A 19,562-nucleotide genomic window follows, 5' to 3' on the forward strand; every position below is an offset into this window, starting at 1 on the left:
TCCCTTTCAATATACTTGTCAGCTCTACCACGTTCTGTCTGTTAGAAAGCGCTAGGGTTTACACATTACCTCATTAGTCTTACTGTCTACCCAGCATTTTTTCCGTCCTACATGTTCCTCACTCCTTTTACATCACTGTGATTAAATCGTTTGCCCGGGCCATTAGCAACGAGCCTCGGTGTTTTTACACTCCTGGCTCCGTAGGAGATGGTGTGGGAGAGGGCCGGGGAGGGGGAATACGTCGACTTTTAAGTCACAAGCTGGGGATGTCAGCACAGAGCAGCGCACGGAGCGCGCATTTTGCAGTGCTGCTGTCGCAAAGCAACACAGCAGAGCGGTGGCTCTGTGTCAAGAAACATTGAGCAGAGCAGTTTCTGTGTTTATTTTTTGGAGCAGCCTGAACTAGGAGAAGGAAAAAAAACACACAGTAGCCTACCCAAGTGAGCAGACGGACACCTTAGGTTCCTCTGAAGCCGTTTCTCTCGAAAATGAGGTTGGAGCCCGGCGACCAGCCCCAGCAGCACGGCTGCGAGGCAGAGGTGTGCGAGGCACGCAGGGTTAACCGGTGGCCTCCCAGCAGAGGTTTTCCACTTGATTGTTCTGCTGCTGGATCGCCCACCGGGGCTGCCGTAATTAAGGCCCTGTCAACTTCCAGCAGCCGCCTTTACACGCTGGGATTTTCGTGGGGGTATAATTTAACCCAAAGCTCTTGCCTGGCAGCACATTATTTCGCAGGGTTGCTTAAAAACATGTTTAAACCTTTCCAAATTACAGATTGGCCCCCAAAAATGCTTTCTCAAACTAGGGTCACCTTTTTAAATATAGGCATGGAAACCTGGCTTGTAAATTATCCGGGTACCTGTGGGGCGTGGGGCTTTCAGGGGGCAATTAAGGCGCGCTCAGAGGCAGGCGCCTGGAACACCGCCGGTCTGTGCTGCAACAGCGGGCAGCTAACGAGGGCTTAAAGGAGAGACACTGCAAGGGAGGAGATGTGCGTGGCTCCCCATCAGGCTCTTACGGAGCCTGTTCTCTGGATAGTCCCATCTGCTGCGGGGACGTGCTCGCACCGTGCAGAGCCGCGCGGTTTCTGCTCCTGCGAGCAGCTGCAGTGCCCTGTGCAGGTGGGAGGCAAGGGAGAGGCTCAGCAGCACTGTGCACGTACATGGAGGGACCCTGAGATGCGACACAGGGTCTGTTTTGGGGGGAAATCTAGGTCTTGTGAAGGATGGCCAGCCATGAGGGGTGGGGGGATGGCTGGGACGTGCACCCAGGCACCTGCTCCTGTGCACCTTCCCTCTCCCTGGGGCCACATCCAGGCTGCACAACCTGCCGGCAGGATTTGGCCACAGGACTGGAGCTCAGCGCAGGTGCTTAACGCGGGGATATACCCGGAGAGCCCATAAAGCCCTGTGCTGCGGGAGGGAAATCCCCGTGACATTGCACCTGACTGGAGCAGCGGGAAGCAACTGATGCGTTGAGCCACTGTGCCACCTGGAGTCTGTCCACTCGGTGCTCACACAGCCGTTCGTCTGCCAAAAAAAGAACGCCCTAATAGACTTATTTTCTTCAGAATAATAAAACAGAGAAACAGCAACAAAGCCAAGAACGTTGAGATGGTGACAGCAAGAGTCTGGCTTAAATCCCCAAAAATAACATCAGCTAGAGCCTGATTTTGAACCAGCAGATAATGTGCTGCAAACACAGGGAGCTGGGGATTGTTATTTTTTTCTTCAAAAGATTCGTTTTTAGCAATCATACTTGTCATTTCTCTTTGAGTATAGTTCCTTCTGAATTCCCCATTTCTTCTACATTTTTGCACCATCTTCACATAAAAGTAAATTGGCTGCCAAATTGGCTTTCTGTGAACAGCAATTTTGGAAGGATACAGGGTCCGACCTGGCTTCCTCTGGGCATCCAAACCTGCAGGGAGAACTGCTGGAAGAGATGGGTGAACCCTACAACAGGCCCTCCAGAGCCCTTTTTCCAGGCTGCCTTTCACTGGGGGCATGCTCCCACACCAGTTTTAAGCTCATTAAGCTTTCAGAGTTATTTTTTGGTGCCGAGAGAGGAGGTTTTGCAAAAGACCGAACTGAGAGGTGGAGGTCTGGTGCACCACATACGACAATCTTTGAAAAATCCTGTGTTTAACCCGGTTTTGCTCAGGCTGTGGCATGCTCAGTGTGGGAGCCAGGCTGACCATCTCCCACCCACAGGGGTGCAGTGGCACGGGGGGGGGACTCTGCCCTCTGCCCCCAGCAAAACCCTCCTGGCGCGGCCGTCAGACACCGCTGCTGGCAGCGAGCAGGGACACGGCCCCTGCCGTCAGTTTGACAAAGCGACCCTGCTGGCATGCTGCTGGTGCTGTTGATAGTATTTTAGGAATTTTCAAGAGTTGTTTTATTCGAGGGATTTGAAAGGTAAACTGTCAGCCTTTCAGTGCTCCTCCGCAGAGCAGTGAAATAATCCAGAGGCATGGGTTTGCTGGCTCGTTTTCTTCTCTCTTTGCTAACTGGGGTCTTTGTTAGCCGAGTGGTTTAAGTGGGTTTTGAAGCAAAATCTAGAGGTGTAGACAGGATGGGATTTGATTAAGGCATCTTTAAATAGAAGCCATTCCTTCCCCTCCCAAACTGCCCAGGGTAAAAGCAAGCAGCTGCTGCTTACCAAGTACTTGTGATTTTTTATTTGGTTTTCAATAGCATCGTATCTTACATGCAGGTTTAACACAGCCTGAGCTGCTCTTCGTGTTTTCAGGAGCACGTTTTCAGCCAGAATGCCCTAATTCTGTCTGGTTTGGCATCCAACATGCCCAAAGGCAGAATTTAAACAGAAAGTTTCCCCTGGTCTTGTGGGCCAGGGTGGTGGGGCAGGGCAGTGGCAAACGCAGAACCCAGTGTTTAAATCTTTTTTGGTAAAAAATAAAAGGCTTCCCAGGTGAACAGTCTCTCTCATGACTTTAGTTCTTCAGCCTTGTTCTTGAGCTGACATCTGCAGTCTGTGGGGAGGGGGATGTTGAAGTCCCACTGTTCACAGAGCGCATATCACACCTCCATCTTCCATGGGAGCACACGCCCGACCCGTCTGGGTCTCCTTTTAACAGCCTCCAACTGGGATCCTGCCTGGCACATCTGCGGTGGCACAGGATGAGACCATCCAGAGCAGAGCATTATTTATTCTTTCTACAAAGGTACAAAGCATTAGAGGAAATGAGCTAACAGTGACAAACCCAAACCACGCATCCTTGGCCAAGCATAGCTGCAGTGGTAGCAATTCTGCAGCCATTTTATTCCCCCTGAAGTGAGGGGCAGGGCCCTCCTCCTCCCCATCCGCCTTGCGATGGACCTGTCCTTGCCGAGGTAACCTGTCATCCCGTGGCGATTCCCTTCTCTTTTCTCTTACTTTTCTTTGAGGCTCTGTCAATATTTCGTACCTGCTTGTCATCTCCCTCATTCTGATGTAGCTCTGCGTAGCCAGCAAGGCTGCTAACCAATGGAGAAACGGAGAAATTTTTTCCCCTGTGCTTTCAATAGAAGCTCACTGAAAGCTACAGTTTGGGAATTTGGGAATTTCCAACCCAGGTGGAAATCCTTCCCCAGAGGCCTGTATCAGGACAGGCTGTGGTTTCCATGCAAACTGCCGAGCTGCATCTTGCAACCAGTGAATTAACCCACAGCAAAAGCTGGGACCAGATCATAAGTGCTGCTGATTTACAGAATTGAATCACATTTTCCACATGTGCTGGGACATCGGGGTGCTCTCAGAGCCTCCCAACTCTGCAGCAAGCTGAGCTGCGTGCTGTGCACAAGTGCTCCCCAGACATTGGCATTTCTGAAACCTGCCTTGCAGGGGTGTGCTTCCAGCTTATTTCTACCTACCACTGAAATAATCAAATAATCTCTGGTCATTGGATTATTTTTTTGCTTTAAGGTGTGTGTTTGAAGTGATCAAAGTGGCTTTTCAAAGGTTTTCTTCATGTGATGGGGTGAACTTAGGAAGCTCTCAAGGTAAAACCCAAACAGCCTAATGACTCCGGGACTCGGATCTCACCTCCAACAGCAGCAATGAGCCAGGAGAAGATGAGCAGTTCAGGAAACAGAAAATGAACCTTTTGAAGCCAATAATACCCTCTGGCAGCGAGCAATCAACTGACAGAGAAATGAGAGAGAAGGGTAAAAAAAAAAAAAAAAGAAAAGAAAGGCCGTTCAGCCAGGCGGCAGGAAGGGCAGCGCCATAAAGCAGAACTATCTCGTAAATAGAGCAGCACCTTCCTTCCTTCCTCTCCTTCCCAGGGGACAGTGGCCATGGGAACAGACACGCTTCATGCCCTCTGAAGGGGATGCAGGAGAGAGCAGATTGACCCTACCTGCAGCAGGTTAATGGGGACACACGGCTCCAGTACAGCTACTGTTGGGATGGTTTTTCCTCTCTAAGAAGTAAAGGAAAACAATAAGGCAACGTTAGCTTCCCTGATGAGGCAGGCTGGCCGGGACTGCCTTGGGAATTGCCAGCTCACTCCACGGAGAGCCTCAGCTGCTGGGGACTTTCATTCACAGCTGTTCTGTGCCTGATTTCAACCATTTAAAGGTTATTCCTAGATCCCCTTGGTTGTTCTTGTAAACATATGTACCTGGCATACTGAGGAGGTTTTTTTCCTCGGTATTTTGTCCTCTGTAAATGTTTCTCAGTGTAGGTTGGGTTTGTTTTTCCCACTCTGCACTGTGTGTCTCCCTGGGCTGGGTTTCTTCCACGTATCATTTCCAAACACGCTGAATTCTCTTAGGAGCAAGCTGGGATGTCTGTCAAACCTTGCCCCGTAGGGGATTCTTGGCATTTTGTGCTGCAGCCATCAAGAGGCCAAACAGAAGAGTAGGAGGTGCCCATTTCTGCAGATGTGCTGAGCTCTGGCTGACCCCAGGAACGCTTCCTGCAGCAACCAGACCGTGGCTCACACTTGTCCGTGGGGTAAATCCCCCAGCTCAGCAGTCAGCTTTGTTGCTCTGGCATTTTGGCATAAGCCACCTGGGTGCTTTGTTCAGGACCCACCTAACATCTGGGCTTCCCCATGGACCAGCAAGCGTACGTGGAAAGAGTTAAGCGCTGCCCTGGGGAAGGTAGGTCTTACCGCTCTGTCTCCCTGCAAGAGCAGAGTGCTGAAGTGTCTGCCAGAGCTCGTTAGGGATAATGCAACCTGATCGGAAACAGAGCTTTATCCAGTGGCTAAATGAGCCCACGGGGTGGCTTTCATCTGACCTTGCACTGGATCGCAGGGTCTCCCTCGGAGGCACGGCTCCGCACAGCAGCTCTCAGCCGCTCGCGCTCTCTTGCCGAGGAGCGTTATCAGGGAGAGGCAGGACAGATGTCCCTGCTGCAGGAACCAGCACGGTTAGACAAGTCACAGGCCGTGTGTGCACACGGACAGCTTGTTTTCAGCTGGCCAAGTGCAGTCCTAATGGAAACATCCAAACAATGCCAGGGCTGCAGCCCGGCAGCGAGCGGGGAGCTGGCGCAGCTGAGGCGAGCGGAGAGATGAAAACAGCGGGCTGAGGCGGGGACGGCTCAGCTCAACTGCAACCAAACTTCAGAACTGGGCAAAAAAAAAACACAAAGTGACCTGGCCCTCGTCCACACGTGGTATGTGTTTTGCAAACCCCAGCTGTCACGCTCACAGTCCAGTCGAAGTGTGAGATAAAGGCACCGCGTCCCTGACAGAAAAGCCCAAGTTTCCCAGGACATCGAAAGCGAGCGTTTCCCTGGAATGCCAAGTTCTATCTTTGGCGAACAGAAATCAGGCTCCTTCGTACGCCGCTCCCCCAGCGCACCATGTTAGCTTGCGTTTGTTTAGCAAACAGTTACTAGGAGGCCTCAGTAGCATTACAAAAAAAAAAAAAGTGATACTGGTATTATTATTCATGGCCGGAGGTGGGGAGGAGAAGGGAAAACAGTGCTCTTGTAGCCAACAAGTTCAAGTAAGGTTCAACTTTGCTATTCCAAAATCTGCTGCTATGATAATGAGACAGTCAAATCAGCTCTAATTAAGAGCTCAGGAAGGCTCAGCCTTTCAAAGAAGTACACTCATGACAAGATTAATTCCTGCCAGCCAGTATGTAGTGTGGTATCATCCTATATTAACATAGAAACCCTGAACAGAAACAGGCAACTGAAAACGTGCTAAAAACCAGTGAAGTGCATCATTCCCCTTAATCTTCAGTGCTGGGCTTTGCTATTCTGCAAGTGGATTAAAATAGGATGGACCACCTGGCACCGTTCAGCTGCCATTTACAGCAAACCTTGCCTCTTCCTCCCACCCACCCCTCTCCAATAAACGCTCACGAAGAGGCAGCACACCTGCATTTGTCAAACAGTTTCAGGTGACTTTTATTAGTGTGAAGGGCAAAATATCAATAAAACAGACATTAAAAAAAAATTCCTAAGGAACAGTATGAAAAACAGCTGTGCTCCTTATCCAAAAAGGATACAGTGCTCTGTGCTGCTGGACTGCCTCTGCAGCCTCTGCTGGGGGTATGTCGGGATGCAGCAGCACAGGAAAGGCTATGAATAGAGATTTTGAAACTATCAGAAAGCCTAGGGCTATCCAAACTGGAAGATGTTTATTTCGTCTGGTTCGGAAAGGCTTACTGTTGTGTAAGTGTCATGTCCGGTGCTCCCAGAAGTCAGTGAGCATAGAAGTAATGAGAGCCTCCAGATTGCCAGCTGACACTTCAAAGAGCTCGAGCTTTTTCTTGAGCTCAAAAGAGAATTTTAAATATATATATACATCTCCGCACCTCGGTTCCATTTCCTATATTTGTAACTTGAATGCATGAAAACTGTCTCACTGAGCTGAGATCAAACTCTCTTGTTGAAATGCTGATGTGCAGCTGCCTTGTCTTTTCTCTTGCATTCAAACAGATTCTGTATCTACTCTCTCTATTTACTACTTAATCTTAGATTGATGTGAATGAATAATTGCCAAGGATTAGTTTTTAGCTGCTTTGATTTGTATACAGTTGTTGCTATTTATTAAATATGTGATATCTAATCCAGTGTTTAGCGCTTACAAAGGGAAGAACCATCTGTGCTGGAGACTGCAAACACAACGTGAATGAAGTGTTTGAAAGGGCTGTGTGCTCTGCTGCAGCCCGAGGGAAGCCTCGGGAGCCCTGGCTTGGGAGGGATGAACCCACATGCGGATGTGTCCGCAGCAAAGCCCTGCTCTCTGCAAACACAAAGTGGGGGTGGGCGTGAGGCAGAGCAGAGAAGCTGATCAGGAAAACAAGAGAATAAAGGACTGAGAACGGGGAAGGTGCTGCGAGCTTGGAGGAACCCCTGCAGTGATATTTCCCATCACCTGGGGCCTTCATATGCCCCTCTTGCAAAAATAAGGGCACTAATATTCAACTTATTTGCAGGCTACTTGCAGGGAATAGACGCTTATCATCTGTAATCCCTTGTGTGAGCACAAAGCTTACTCATCGAGGCAGGAGATGCAACTAAAGCTCCTCTTACATCAGGCTGTAAGCGTGTGGGCAGCTCTGGGCAGCCTGGGCAGGGGCTGCAGCCCTCGTACAGGAGGCTTTGTCTCGCTGAAGAAGTCTATCTTCCCCAGCTTGTAAGGCAGCAGAAGTGCCTCAGCCTGAATGTCATGTCCTTGTTCCAAGTCTGAATGGGAAAAGGCTGATACCTGATGGAGAAGTCTCCCATGTGCTGCAGGAGGAGCCCAGTGCTGTGGTTTAATCTAGCAGAAGGCGAAACACTGCACAGCCATTTGCTCACTTTGTCCCCTCCCCAAAGTGGGATAGGGGAGAAAATTGAAAAGTACAAGAGCTCATGGGTTGAGATAAGGGCAGTTTAATAACAAAGGGGAGGAAAGAAAATGGAAAGAAAATGAGTAAAAAATAAATAAAAAGAATAAACAAAGCAAGTGATGCAGATTACAGCTGCTCACCACCTGCTGACCAATGCAGAGGATATTTCCACTGGCTTTCTATGCACAGGGATTTGCTGTTCATTGAAGGGTACTCTGTTTATTCATGTTATTAGCATGGCTGATGCTGGAAAACAGATTTGCTGCTTCTCCTAATGCATTTCTGGAAAAATTGTTAAACAGGTCGCCGTTTTTGCAGACAAAACAGCACTTGAGCACTGCTCCAATTTCCTCGCTAGGTGATAACCCAGTGTGGTATCAGTGACGAGGTGTATCGCCCTGCAGCACAACTAATTATACCTTTCGGTGAGGAAGTGGCAGTGGAACAGGTTTAGTCTTCCAAAAAACTCCACACTCTGGTATGTGTCAGAGATCTGAAAAGAATTAATATCAATTATTCTCATGCATATTCACGAGAGGAAGACTAGTTTAGCAATCAAGCTAATAGTTTTTGCTTAATTACATTCAGTTGATTCCGTGCTATCTTGGCACATTCCTGATTGAATTCAGCCATTAAAATAAAATAAAAACCACCTCCCACAAGTACACCAGTGAACGCAAACAATTTAAGTTCAGCACAGCCTGTAAATAGTTCCTGAGGCTGAGCGGACTGCTTGGGACACTGGGAGTCGTTCATGAGCATTCACTTTCCCTAGTGCAGGGTTAAATCACAAAAGGACCTTGAGGAGCGGTTCCCAGGTGTTCACTGCTGCTCAGGGTTAAGGCATTGGGTTTTTTTTATTATTATTATTATTTTTTCTGAATTCAAACCCTTGGCAACTGAATACAAGATAGAAAGCAGGAATGGGAGAGGTACCTGAAAGGGGAGCACGAAGCTGCAGGGATGGCTGTGTCTGGGGAGGAGGTCTGGATGTGCAAACAGTTTGGGTCTGCGCGGTGCTGTCTGGGGCTGGGCATCTTGCACAAGCGCTGCTTGCTGGGTTGCAGTCTTCCCGGACAAAAGGCAAGGCCAGGAAAAAAAGGGGAACATTGAGCTTATGTGTGTTTTTTTCCTATTTAACTTTCCCCAGCAGCAGAAATAGGACAGATGCTCCCCTCTCATCCTTTCTTGAGCACTATCACTGTGCTGATGTCTCAAGGCAGTGTATGTCTTTGAAGTTTGCCTTTTCAGTGTTTTCATTCATTTATCATTTTCTTCTCCTGTGCACCATTTGCATCTGGGCTTTGCTCAGGAGGAAGACTGACACCATTTATCATTTAACGGGGCTTGATAGCTCTCTGACAACTGAACATGTTCTTTACAGCATCAAGGAATTTACAGGCAGCCATGCCTGAAGGCTACTTTTCTGCCCACTTTAGCTTAGTCAGCAGCAGTTGCAGCAGCAGCTTTCTGGGTGCCTGTAGGTAAACAAGGTATCAGCATATAATCAGCAGAAGTATTATATTCCCTTTTAGACCGAATAGACTTATCCTCCCAACAGATAAAATTATTACAGCTATAACTAAAATCAAATAATTAACCAATATTCAATCTGGGCTCTGCCAGGCAATGACAAAATTGAGATCTCAGGCATTACAAGGCAAAATAGACATGGTTTTGGTTTTATGGATTTCCTGCTATGCAGTGATGCTTACAGAGGAGCACAGGAGTCTGAACTCTCCCAGCCTGTGGATGCAGTCACTGGGGGCACTGCAGGGATGTGGGGGAGCTGGTGTGTGCAGGGTCCTGCCCCTCCACAGGGCAGACCTGGTACAAATGGGTCTCAGGGGGCTCCTCGAGACAGGGTGCAGAAGTGGTACGGAAAGTGCCGGATCAGGGGAACTCTTGCACATGGCCTTACCTTCCACAGAAATTAGAGGAACTTGGCATTTGGTTTGGGGTTGTGGAGATTCAAGGTCTTTGACTGCGTCTTAGCATCCTTCCCCATAAAAAAGCAGACTAAAGGTTCTGTGTGCATCCCGTGCCTCTTTATCCCCAAGTTAGGTCTCATCTGCTTGCCATGATCCAAGAAGTGCTACCTGTCATTATGGCCTCTAGAAAAACAAAACAAAACAAAACAAACAAACAACAAAAAAAAAAAACAAGCCAAATGGTCAGAATCATGGCATCAGAAGTGACCACTTTCTGCAAACTGCTTCGGTTTATGAATAGATAGGCATTCTCTAGTGAAGAGGTGTTTCCTAAAGCCAGTCCCTGTCAATAAATACCTGCCGTGAGTGGGAGCCGTTACCCCACGCGCAGAGATTAAGGAACCCTCCATCTGTTTCTGCACCGCACAGCACGTGGGATAGTGCTCAAAATACACTGTGCTCTGTTCCTCGGGGCCTGGGGAGACATGGGCTGGCACAGGCATGGCGGGAGGGAGCTGGACAGTCTGACTCAAAGTGTATTGCTCGCTCGGGGAAATAGGAAGGCTGCAGGAAAAATCCCTCAGTAAATGGAGCATATGAATGAAGCCTGGTCCTGATGCCAAGTTTAATCTGCAGGCCCTGATGGAGCTAAAAAAGTGCATTAGACAAAACCATTATTGAACTTCTTGATTACATAACAATTTCCTCATCGTATTTCCAAGAATATTGAATCTATATTCAAACACCCTCCCACTCTCTCCCACACACCACCCCTTCTCCTTGCTATATCAGCTTCATTACTGAGCATGAAGACAGAAAAAGTATAGGGCATGTTGCCATCAGCAGAGAGATCTCAGATGCTTACACTGGGATTTTAGAGCCATCTATGGGATTTGGTCAGCCTATTCTTATTAGTTTTAATGGCTTTGAAAATCTCCAGTCTTATGCCTTGACCTCAGTTAGGGTCTTTAGCGGTGCAAAGAACAGAAAATGAAGTAATGTTTATTACCAGCCCTAAACGCTGCCTTAAACTTACCCCACCCTGAGCTCTCTGGGAGGTAGCATGCGCAGTTTTGCTGCCCACAAAATTCTGCTATCACATGCTGAAGAGAGGCAGGAGATTCCTGAGCATCCTGGCTCCTTTGTGGAGCCCTCTCCTTTCTACAGGCGAGCAAAGACCTTGCTGACACCAAGGATGAATCCCAGGGCCTCTGTCATCTACCAAGCAGGATCAGGCCAGCGCAGGAGCATAGCTCCTGCAAGGTGGTTGTTACCTGCCAAATCTGGGGGGGGATTTTGGAGAAGGTGGGGGTTAGTGGCTTGCAAGCCTGGCACATCCATCCTGCCTCAGGAAGCAGCAGTTGCACACAAACTGGCTACACTTACTCACATAATCAGCTTGCTTGTCTCATTTGCATGTGTAATAACCAGCCTGTATGTACAATCATGCTAATCACTTTGAGGCAATGCTTTAAATTCATTCAAAACCTTGCCCTGCCTGCCCTTGGGTTATTCAGCTTCCACAAAGGAACCATACCAGCAACCCAGATTCGCTCAATACAAATCTTTGCGAATCAGTCGATTTGGTGGAAGAGAAGTTTTTTCTGGAATCCTGCCTATCCATACTGAGGTGTGCACTCCAAGCCAGGGCTGTCATTAGGAGCCAGTCCAATATCCTCTGCAAGGCACCTAGAAAAGCACCTGAGGGGGAATTTCACAATTCATGGTGTGTTGATGCAGGTGAAACGTGATAGCAAATGCAGAAACAGAGAAAGGGAACTTACCCAGCTTCTTTCATGCAATCTGTTAGAAGAAATGGTCTGAAAGTTGGGCAGGAGATAACTAGTCTTAAACCTTATGAGCTTTATGGTGGTTTAGAGAGCGTGTGTGACGCTCAGCTGTGGATACCTGCCCAGTAAGGCCTGGCCTGCCAGGGCTCCTGTCCGTAGCTCTGATGGATCCCTGCGTGAGGACAGCAGGGATCGGCTCTCAGGACCGTGGCACCAGAAGCACACAGGTCACAAGTGAGCCTGGAAGAGCAAAGGAAGGAGGAAGGGCTGGGAATCGAATGGAAAGGTTGCCCACTGCACCCAGCATCTCTGGAGGTGCTCTTGGTAGTCTGAGTCGTTCCTGCAGCTTCCTGTCCCTCATTACCGCCAGTGGAAAACACAAAAGCTGCCAAGGCAGAGAATCAGTATGGCTCTGATAGGAAACCGTATTAGAAGGACAGACGGTGATTTCTGTAATCTGAAATCCAAGACTGTAAATACATCGGGGTAGAGCCCTGTGCCACTGAATGCACTGCTAGTGCCCAGCAACAACAGCAGCTGGTTGCAGTTTGCTGCAAAGAACTGCTGCTCAGGTGGCTTTTTTGGGTGGTAGATGCTACCAGGATAAGACATACCTTAGAGAAGGACCCTCTAAACACCCTATGGGGATGTTTTTACCTCCATCATCTGGGTACTTTCCAACTGAAAAGTGCTTTGAGTACTTGAGGGCAGTCAGCCCACCTTTAGAAGTTTTTCTTAACCTGACAAGCTTCTAAAGATGTATGATTGCAGTAGATCAATAAGGGGGAAAATCTGTACCTCAGGTGCACTGGGGACATCTTGCTGCAACTTGCAGGAGAAGTGATAAATGTCTCTCTCTGTTTATTGCTTAGCTTCATGGCTAGATCTGGTAAACCAAAAAACAAATCTTACACTCAGATCTACTAGTTTTCAAATTTATGTTCACCTGGCATTGCCTTCATCTTCAAAGCAGGAAAGTATATCAAAGGAAACAGAAGGTTTGACACCAATTACTGCTGCTGGATGACATCCACTGAATAAAGATGGAGTGTTAATATTTACACTGAAATTGAAGGAGATAAAACACACTAGGTACATCTAAGTCTACAAATAAGCCCTTCTGTGTATAGCGGGCAGAGATAAAAACCAGCAAGAAATTGAAAATCACTATTGAAAACATCCCAAACACCTTCGGAAATCTTGGGTTGTAAACAAAGCCACAGCAAAAAACACTGAAAGAGCCTTCTAGGAAATCAAATAGGACTCCCTGCTTCTGGGGATATTTTATTGTTTTCAGGAGATGATCTTCTAAAACAACCAACTGTGCTGAAATAGTTAACAGCTAAATTTCTCCCCCCACTTCAGCATGAGACACTTGACTTTCATTTTATTCTCTTGAGTTTGAAACCATTAGTTCGTGCAGGGGGTGACAGGGAAAAGAAACAGCTTCTCTATCAGTAGGGGTCCATTTCCTGATCGCTGCGCAAGCCAAGGGGGTTTGGTCCCATATCAAAATATCTCGGTGAGTTTTGCCTCATTTTTCACCTTTCCCTTCAGCCAAATAAATACAGAATCCATGAATAAGCTTAAATGGTTGTTTCTTCTGATTGCTCATGAGTCAGATTGTATTTCTGATGACCTCTTTCTAACACTCAATTCACTTAAATGTAGGGATTCATTTTGAGGTTGTTTGTTTCCTATCAGTGGATTGTCTTCTGTGAATGCATCTTTATACTGTTAACAATAAACTTTCTTTTAAGTAATCTGTTTAAAAATGAAAGGGAATCTTCTCAGCATTTCTCCTAGTAAAAATTAAATAACTGAAAGTGAGGATATTCTAAAAATCCCAGTATTAGAGAATTGCACAGGAGGCCATTTACACCATTCACTTTTTCTATTTAATCCAATTTAAGCAATGAAACCAGACTGTTTAATGGAGCTAATGTTTGTTTCTAGTCAGATTTCATTCTTCAGATTAAATTGCTACATCTGCAGTGTCATGTACAAATCAAAGTTATGTAGTACACTTTTAGTGAGTTAAAAGGTAAATGTTTTTATTACATTGATTTGCAAGGTTGTTTTAAACTGCAAGTAGATTTTAAAACACTTTTGGAAATCAAAATGTCAATGTTGAAACTCTTACATTACATTTGGATTTTTTGAAGGCGTATGAGCCAGCTTCTCTCCTAAAACCACAGCTTAGGCTTACTATATGAATTCAAGTGCAGCTTCCAACCTTTGCAGAACACTTCTGCCTTTCAGCTTTTTCGGAGCTGAGACTCTTCCAGAGAAGACCGGGCTGTTTCCAAACCATATTGGATATTTACGTTTCTCACAAGCAAGGCTTGTGCCACTGTAGGGACTATCCCTTCAGACGTCTGTTATTTCCTGACAGTTAGGATATGTGTGCTGGGCTTGGCTGAAGAGAAGTCCTGCAAGAATTTCTTTCTGCAGTGCCCCAGGTGGTAACTGTGAATATTCTGGTATTGCGAGGCTGGCTGAGAAACATGACGGTGAGGAAAGCTAAAATCTAGTTACATGGGCAAGGAAGGACATGGACTCAGAGCATGTCAGATTTGCAATTCATGATGCAGAACTCTTGTCATACATTTTATAATCCGTTGCTGCATATTGTGTATTTAGTCATCACACACACATGTTGCAATTGATTTTATGCTTCTTTTCAATCAAGCAGAAGAAAAGCAAGCATAAGGGACCAGCTTACACTGCAATGAATACATAAAACATTAGTCACATATACGTGTGTTTTGAAATCATTCCTGTATTTTGGCAGTAACCTAAGAAACTAGATATATTCCTACCCAATTAACAAGCTAGAGAAAGAATCCATGCGTAGAAAAAAAAATCCTCAAATTGTCTGTCAGCTCCAAAACCTCCCTCAAATTACTTTAAAAGAAAATGTAATTAGGGAAGCTGGAAAGTATAGAATTAATGTCTATATAAAACAGATATGGAAGGACAGTCTGCCTACAGCATCTGAACACTGCAAATACACTAATCTAGCACTTTATTCTTTCCGGCTCTGCATAAAGTCAGTGGCCCAGGATCAGATTTTATGTGTTTAAATTTTTAGAGACTGCTCACTGCAGATCCTTCTTGTCTCATTGCACTCTTGATCGCAAGAGTCTTGTCTGTCTCACTACTGTGCAATTTGGTTTGTTTTTTTCTCCTGGCTGTGTTGAGTAGCTGGGGTGGCCAGCTGGTCACATGCAGAATAGCTCAGAGCTCAAAATGTTTTAGAAAGTCTAGGAAGGTTTTCATGTCTTTCACAGCTGTCAAGTTTCAAATTAGAGGTGAGTCATTCAAAAAGAGTGTGTTACTTGTATGCTTATATGTAGTAGAGTTGTACACATCTATCTGTAATTAGCCATAGGCACCCCATTTTATAGATATAGCCATACATTAAATGGTCTACATTGCTGTGACTGAATCTTGCATTCACAATTGCTCTCCTTCTTGCTTAGATTTTAGAGCTTGTTGTCCAGATGGGCTTTGTTGGGCACCTAATTAGCAGCTAATCAAAAGCTCCTGCTGTGAACTGCTTCACAGTCCTCCTGGCGTCCTAGCTGCTTGGTACATGTTCCTTGAATACACTGAGAGGAATGGACAGGAGCTGAAGTAAATGTTTTATCTGCTCTATACATCTGATAAAACTAAGAGTAGCTTCCAAAATAAAATCACTTCAGGATGCATTGGTCATCTGATTTCCAGGTACTAAGAGCAGAGTTACTCTTGAAAAGTATAAGTGGAAATAAAGCCATGTGTTAATGACGATGGTAGATAGTGTAATATATTCTGAGCCAAACTCACTGTCTTCTCTTTCCTTTCCAGATTTTGGCAATCATTTCCATCATGTTTATTGTACTATCTACAATTGCCTTGTCCCTTAACACACTTCCTGAACTACAAGGCGTGGATGAATTTGGGCAGACAACAGATAATCCCCAACTTGCCCATGTGGAAGCAGTGTGCATTGCATGGTTTACAATGGAATACCTCTTGCGGTTCCTATCCTCGCCTAAGAAATGGAAGTTTTTCAAAGGCCCACTGAATGCTATTGATTTGCTAGCTATTTTACCATACTATGTCACTATCTTCCTCACAGAATCCAATAAAAGTGTACTTCAGTTCCAAAATGTACGACGAGTGGTCCAAATATTTCGGATTATGAGGATACTCCGGATTCTAAAGCTTGCCCGGCACTCAACAGGTTTACAGTCCTTGGGGTTTACACTGAGGAGGAGTTACAATGAGCTTGGCTTGCTCATCTTGTTTTTGGCCATGGGCATTATGATCTTTTCCAGTTTAGTATTTTTTGCAGAAAAGGATGAGGACGATACGAAATTCAAGAGCATCCCAGCTTCTTTCTGGTGGGCAACAATCACCATGACAACAGTAGGCTATGGAGACATCTACCCCAAAACACTTTTAGGTAAAATAGTAGGAGGACTGTGCTGCATTGCTGGAGTGCTGGTGATTGCTCTTCCTATCCCAATTATTGTCAATAACTTCTCTGAGTTCTACAAAGAGCAGAAGAGGCAGGAGAAAGCCATTAAGCGCAGAGAAGCTCTTGAAAGAGCAAAAAGGAATGGTAGTATTGTCTCCATGAACATGAAGGACGCATTTGCCCGTAGTATAGAACTCATGGACATTGTGGTTGAAAAGAATGGAGAAAGCATAGCCAAAAAGGATAAAGTTCAGGACAATCATTTATCTCCCAGCAAATGGAAATGGACCAAGAGAACACTCTCTGAAACTAGCTCTAGTAAATCTTTTGAAACCAAGGAACAAGGATCTCCAGAAAAAGCCAGGTCGTCCTCAAGTCCCCAGCACCTGAATGTCCAACAGCTAGAGGACATGTATAACAAAATGGCAAAGACTCAGTCACAGCCAAACCTTAACACTAAAGAGTCGAGTCAGCCTGGAAAGCAAAAGGAAGAGCTAGAAATGGAGACCCTTCCCGGCCCTATGGTGCCCTTGCTGACGACTCGTGCCGATGGGATCATTGACATGAGGAGCATGTCCAGCATCGACAGCTTCATAAGTTGTGCTGCTGAGTTCCCTGACTCTGGGAGATTTTCCCACAGCCCACTCGCTACCCTTCCCTGCAAAGGTGGCATTAATGTGATTCAGGAGCAGAGCAGAGGGGAGGGGAGTAGTGCCCGATTTGTGGAAATAAACCCAAGCTCTGAAGGCAGCCACCGTTCTGCTTTTTTCATAGAAAGTCCCAAAAGCTCCATAAAGGCCAGTAACCCTTTAAAACTAAGATCTCTGAAAGTCAACTTCATGGAAGAGGACACCAGCACATTAGTACCAGCATCAAATGTCCTGAGAATATATCCAGACCCTCTCAAGGGCAGGGGAGCTGCTGCTGCTGCCACAGATACTTCCTTACTCTCTGACAGATCTCTCATGAGCCCAGAAACCTCGATCTACACAACTGCGAGTGCGAGAACACCCCCAAAGTCACCAGAGACACAGACAGCCATAGCTTTCAACTTCCACGATGCTGGTATTCACAAATACATAGATGCTGACACTGACGATGAAGGTCAGCTGCTTTACGATTCGAGTCCTCCCGGAAATGTGAGTCCTAAGTACAATGTTACAAACAGTGGTTATCTAAAGCAAAAGGACAATGTTTATAGAACAGAGAAGAACCATTTAGAAGCTGCTGCTTTACCCACCTCCCCTAAGCTGATAGGGCAAAACTGCATTTACTCTATGGAAGGTATCACTGGAAGAACCCAGGGCCATCAGGAGACTGTCAGACTAGAAAATCACATTTCTCCAGAAGTCCATGTATTACCAGGCAGTGGAGGACATGCTAACACACATGATCAAAGCATCTGAGACAGGCTCCAAAAGAACTTACTGAAAGTTTAAAGGAATGTCTTTACAGTCAACACAAAAAAAAGAGCTTCTGCATGGCATGAACTTGGCTGAAATAAGCCACATGTTTCTAAAAGTCTGAGGGGAGGTCCAGTGTGGGTTTGTGAAAATGTCCTTCTCTGAAACAACTTTAAAGACATTGCCCACATCAGTCAAAAATAAGGATTGCAAATCATGATCACACATTGATCTCCTTTCATGTTGTCCAGTGAAGCCAATGTGACCAAATATCCATCCATTCCCCTTGAACGCTAGAGCTCCTTTTGGAAATACTAACACCTGATTTGCATTAGTTCCATAAAGGATGCCGAGGCAGCCAGATTTGAACTCTGGAATAAATTGCTGGGGTTGGTATAAAGCTATCAAAAACACAATGCTCTCTGCTTCAGGGCAGCTGTTCCCCATCTACAGCTTTCTCTGATGGATATTATGTCTAAAGGTAACAGGGAACACTTGCATTATTGGAAAATCCAAGTGAAAACCATTTAAAACAAATAGCGGTCTAGAGAAACCAATTATTAAAATGCTCTGTGTGTGTTTAACAATACAATATCCTGTAGGACCTGACATTTTCTTTTGAAACATCAGCAGGGTGAGTTGCACCACTTGTATCTAATTCCAAACACCCCCTAGGATGTAGTGAAACTCGCACTTACCCTCTGCTAAAATCAAAACCTGCCCCTGGGCCAGCGTGTGGCCCTCGGGGCACCCACAGCCCACGCTGGGAAGGTGTGAAGGAGCCATGCAGAAGCAGGGATCTCCGGCGGCATCGCAGGCCCCTTCCCGCAGCCGGGGAGCGCGGGGCTGGAAGGGGAGCTCGGCTCCTCTCCGTGCCCCCATCCGCGCCGTGGCGGCTCCCTGCCCCATGGGGATGGCCCAGCGCGGCGGCCGGCCCTGAGGCCTGCTCCTCGGGCCTCCCCTTCCCGCCCGCGCCCCGACTTCAGGCCTCGGCCGAAGTCTCGCCCTTGGCGTAGGAGAGGAACCAGTCGGTCTGAAGCTTTTCGCGCCCACGCGGTGCGGTGAAAGATATGCAAGCGTTACATAAATATGCAAAAAGAGGGATTCTTTAGCTACCCGCCCCGGGCCTGGTCGTGCTCTCTCTTGCGAGGAGGTCGGGCGGGAGCAGCTCCTGCCATGCTGGCGCGTCGTGGCAGCACAGGGCGGCTGCCAGAGACAGCAGGATCAGGCCTGATGTTTTAATAGCATCCACTCATTTTTAAGCGAAACGAGAAAAAAAAAAAAAAAAAAAGATTTGACCATTTTAAATGAACAGAACTAGCAGCCACCAGCCTAGGTTTTTAAAATATTATTGTTTCAATAAAGTTATGTCAAATTGTGTAGGAAATAATTTGTCTTTGGTTTTTAATATTGGGGGGGAAAAGCACTTTACGTTGACTTTTTGTTGTTGTTGCGATGCTGGAGTAGGATAGCAGAGTGTAACAATCAAGCACTTTAACAAAGCACTATTTTAATTTGTGCCTCCTGTCGTGACTGTGATTTGTTACACGCCGGTAGCAAGTCACAACCTGTCCTGTGATAACTGTGATGGTAATCTTTTATGTTGTTATCCGTTTCTACTGTAAAACTCAGTTGTAAATAACTCTGTCAATAAGCGTTTCCTGACCTATTTCGGAGTACCTGCCGGGGCGTGTAGCTATCTGCATGCAACAGGTCTTGGGGCGTGCAGAGGCACGGGACTCGGGAGCGGAGGCGCACGCTGGAGGAAGACCGTAACCACACGAGTCCGCTGCGTTTTGTTCCTTCCCCCTGTGAAAAAGCCGTTGGTTAGTCCTGAATGTAACTGTCTCTCCGTCCACGCTGTACAGTACTTCTGTCTGTAATCCGTAATAGTGAATGCAGCATGTACGGACAAAAGCAATAAGCACATATCTGTTTTAGGAACTGTTAAGGGTTACGATGATAGCTTTGTTAGGTCTCTCCTTGGCACAAGCCTGCACACATGCTGAAGCAGTGGCCCCCGCTGGCCCCTGGCGGTGGGACACAGCCCAAGGCACCTGCTCAGAAGTCCTCCTTGCCTCCTGCAAGGCCAGGCCCTGGGGAAGGCGCGAGTGAGACCTGAGCCACCACCTCACGAATTCGCCCGCTGGCAGCAGAAGAGACCTCGT

At 46.6% G+C, this 19,562-nt stretch overlaps 1 protein-coding gene and 1 long non-coding RNA gene across 4 annotated transcripts in view; one reads left to right on the plus strand and one right to left on the minus strand.

Moving 5' to 3' along the window:
- KCNB1 (potassium voltage-gated channel subfamily B member 1) overlaps positions 1-19,067 on the plus strand; it is a 113,499-nt gene extending 94,432 nt beyond the window's left edge. The window contains exon 3 of the mRNA XM_013189816.3: positions 15,376-19,067. Coding sequence (XP_013045270.1) covers positions 15,376-17,397 — 2,022 coding nt within the window. The 3' untranslated portion in view covers positions 17,398-19,067. The remainder of the gene's footprint in view (positions 1-15,375) is intronic.
- On the minus strand, positions 5,937-19,201 carry LOC106041409 (uncharacterized). 3 transcript variants are annotated; one of them, XR_010825201.1, is made up of 4 exons: positions 19,075-19,201; positions 9,724-9,916; positions 8,739-8,870; positions 5,937-8,295 (listed from the first exon to the last, which is right to left on the minus strand). It is a non-coding gene; the product is annotated as an uncharacterized lncRNA (long non-coding RNA). The 3 variants fall into 3 exon arrangements; XR_001210458.3 differs by having other exon boundaries at positions 19,061-19,187; XR_001210459.3 differs by having other exon boundaries at positions 8,739-9,280; positions 19,061-19,187.
- Positions 19,202-19,562: the final 361 nt, after the last annotated feature.

This window comes from Anser cygnoides, chromosome 16 (genome assembly GCF_040182565.1).
Source record: "Anser cygnoides isolate HZ-2024a breed goose chromosome 16, Taihu_goose_T2T_genome, whole genome shotgun sequence".
NCBI lineage: Eukaryota > Metazoa > Chordata > Aves > Anseriformes > Anatidae > Anser > Anser cygnoides.